This window comes from Labeo rohita, chromosome 24, assembly GCF_022985175.1.
Source record: "Labeo rohita strain BAU-BD-2019 chromosome 24, IGBB_LRoh.1.0, whole genome shotgun sequence".
In the NCBI taxonomy this organism is placed as follows: domain Eukaryota; kingdom Metazoa; phylum Chordata; class Actinopteri; order Cypriniformes; family Cyprinidae; genus Labeo; species Labeo rohita.
Window position 1 is genome coordinate 22,618,891 of NC_066892.1, and position 3,643 is coordinate 22,622,533.

Consider the following 3,643-nt stretch of genomic DNA (forward strand, 5'->3'; position numbering starts at 1 on the left):
ATAGATTGATTTAGATTTATATATTTATTTTATTATTATTATTTAATATTTTCTAATTATTTAATATTTATTGTATTTAATATTTTCTGTTTTTATTTGTTTTTTTTATTTAGTTAGTAATTGTAGTGCTTCAAATTAAATGTAGTTGCCAAAGCAACTTTTTTTTTTTTATCTAATATTTTATTGCAGCTGTATTTCAACAGATGTTTTTATATTTAGATAACAACCTCTTTCTTAATACAGATCTTAATACACTCTTTGTTCAAAATGTCTCTTAAAGTCTTTCAGTATTTTTAGGTTGTGCTGCTTTTGGTTTAAACTTAATTAGCAATTATGGCAGTAGAGTTTAGAAGTGATTCATTTCCACAAATCCATTTTAGTAATAAGTATGAACCAGAATTTAACATGGTATAATTAATTTTAAAAATGCTACAGTTAGTGTTTATTTTTGCCAATAAAAGTGGTTCTAAAAGAAATCAAAACAGGATTGAGTAAAGTGATACTAAAATAATAATGTTATTATATTTTTTTATAAACTCTGTTTTCATCTGCTGTTTCAAATATTGTCAGAAAGCCAAACAATACTAAGACACATTTGTGCTAAAGAGTTCATGAAATGCTTTTTTAAAAAGATTTAGCTTATTAGATTATTTAAATTTCTTTTAAATTATTTATCAAAATGTAGATAAAATGGTTTTCATGCTACTAACAGGAACAGTGTGCAGTTGTTTGTTTAGTCACTCTCTTGATTTACTAATGCAGTAAACCTCTAAACCACTTTGCGACAAAGAACGTGAGTACATGAGCCCTGACATATTACACCGATCACAGATCATTATAGTCATTAAATGCAGTTTCAGATTTTTATGTTATGTTTCTCAAAGTTGTTTTATAAAGTTTGCAAAGCGTTTTGCACCAAAAAACACCTAACAACAGAATAACTTAAACTAACGACAAACTAAACTTACAACAGAACACATCTCATGGATGGCATACGACAGTAACGCACGTGATTTCAAATCCAGGCATTTCAGAAGGGTGGAAAAGAATTAGTTTTAAACTGGGATGGTAGTTTTAAAACCCCTGAGTAACCTCTTATGTGTACAATCACAAACAATTTGATTCTCCATTTAATGCCCCTTTTAAGCAGTACTTACCCTGCGCAGTGGTGGACACGCGTATTTGTGTGTATATCCACATGTGCGTACACAGTGTACTCTCCTCCCCTATCTGTTGCTCTTATCATCTTAATGTTTCCGTAGCGGCTGATCAAAAGACCCGCCACTCCCTGATTGGCTGAGCTTATCCTCTGTCGTTCAGCAACTCACGCAATGTGTGTTCGTATGTTTAAGGTGTGGTCACTGCAAGAACCTGGCCCCTACCTGGGAGGATCTATCTAAAAAGGAGTTTCCTGGTCTGACTGATGTGAAGATTGCTAAAGTGGACTGCACCGTGGAGAGAACTCTCTGCAACAGATACTCTGTAAGTGCAACTCATTTAGTCTGGAACTCGGTCATGTTTTTTATTCACTGATGGGTGGCAGAGAGGGGAAACCAAGTCTTGTGGATTGTGGATGTTTGAGGGATGGGGTCAACATAACGTCATATTAGTGGGAGAGAGTTGTTTTTTTTTTTTTAAAGAAGACAGTTCCAATAAACAAATGTTTCTATACAGGTTTTAGTTTCATTTCATGTTTTAGTGCATTCCATGCACTTTTGATGAATCATTTATCTAACAAGTTTCTTTTTTCTTTAATGCATACTCTTATGGCACTGTACAGTGTTTGTTTGATATTCAGTACAGATAACGCAATTTGTTCAGAAATTTGGAGCGCTCTACATATGGTGTGACTCGGTGTGACCTACTGCTTCCATTGACATTTTGAAGTGTGTGTCCTATGCATTACTAGTTGTGAATGGCAGTGAAACCATAAAACTGAAACAGGTGGTCACATGACAGCCAACATGGTGGATATATTACATCCAGATTCTGTTTATACAACATATGTTCACCATACAAAGTATGTTCCAGATCAAATGTAGTAGCTACTCAGACAGGATGCGTTTTGGCTTGACCTTATGTTTAATCACTACACACAGTCTAAATGTATGTAAATATTTGATTATTGTTCTTTATAGGTTCGCGGATACCCAACTCTCCTGATGTTCCGGGCGGGGCAACAGGGGGAGGAGCATAATGGAGGACGGGACTTGGAGAGCTTGCACAGTTTTGTCATGAAGCAAGCAAGAGATGAGCTGTAACTCCTCCCTCATTTTCCATCTGACAACACATCCTTCACAAAGCAACACTATCTACATTTACCATAATGTCAAACGGACTGCTTTTTCTTAATTTCTGTCTCTCATCTGCTGAAGTGAGGACAGTCTTTTCCACATGATAAAATGTGAATGTACATGATTTCATCTTGACCAGTTGATGAGATTATTAGCGATTACAACCACAGGCTTTTTGATTTTTTTCCCCTTTCTCCCGTAAAAAAAAAAAAAAAAACAGCTGTATAATTGAAAGAAAATTACACTTCAGTTAAGAGCATTACATCATTTAAAGGTGCATATTTTGTAAGTGTCAGTTATATTTGAGGAAATTCAGCTTAGTTTGCCATCAGCTAAGAAATATTACCTCAGGGAGACCATGTACCATTTAAAGAAAACATTGACATGTACCTGCTGTAACTTTTTTTCCCTTTTTTTTTTTCTTCATTCATTGTAGAATATTATAAGATACACATTTGCAAACAGCACTTTGACCATCTACGTGGTTTTTCTGTTAAAGTTTCAAATGTTTCTGTTGTGGTCTTGGGTTCTGAATTGGTTGTATTGTTCAGAGGATTAAAAAAATCATAAAATACACCAGACTAAGATAGTTTGTTAGCCAGACTGGGAGACCTGCTTAAACCAGCCAAGACCAAGATTAGCTGGTTCAGATGGTTGGCCATAATTATCAAACCAGGCCAGTCTTAACCAGCTTGATTTATTTAGGTTAATTTGTCTTGTAAATCTTCTTAATGTTCTTATAGGCACATGAATGGGCTAGATACATTTAGACATATCCCCAGTATTGCCGTTATATAATCTCTCTTAACACTCAGTGAATTAAAACAATGCAAAATAGATAATGTTTGCTGTATAGTGACAGTTTATGGAAATATGGTTTACTTTGAATTACAGTTAGAGGTTTGCGAAAGGTTAAAGAAGTTATGGTACAGTAATTTTGTTCTTTTTTCTTATTCTAAAGTTGTGGCTTTTTCTTTTTCCCCATGTCATTATTCCTTTGATTAGATTTGTCTTTTTAGACTCTCCGTTTGTTTTTGTTTTTTTCCTCCCTTTTTCTGTAAATGCGGTCTTGATGGGTTTCACGTGTAGTCAAGCACTTTTAATATTATTAGTGAACTGCTTAAAACACTTTGTGATGGTGAAAATCCAACACCAGCGTCGCCGGTTATCATTGTTTGAGGAACGCTGATAGGCTTGTATGTGATCTCTGATGCTCTCCGGTGGTTTCATTGATTTGAACAAATGTAATTTACATTCTTCCCACACCGAGATGTTTATTTTTCTCTTTTACTGGATCTTGAAGAGAAGGAAGGGAAAAGCAATCAGAGAAACCGCATATATTCAGTGAA

General features: G+C 34.6%; 1 protein-coding gene across 1 annotated transcript in view; it reads left to right on the forward strand.

Moving 5' to 3' along the window:
* Positions 1-3,439, forward strand: part of txndc5 (thioredoxin domain containing 5) — a 9,770-nt gene extending 6,331 nt beyond the window's left edge. Inside the window, exons 9-10 of the mRNA XM_051098129.1 lie at positions 1,353-1,482; positions 2,139-3,439. Coding sequence (XP_050954086.1) covers positions 1,353-1,482; positions 2,139-2,261 — 253 coding nt within the window. The 3' untranslated portion in view covers positions 2,262-3,439. The remainder of the gene's footprint in view (positions 1-1,352; positions 1,483-2,138) is intronic.
* The last annotated feature ends 204 nt before the right edge of the window (positions 3,440-3,643 follow it).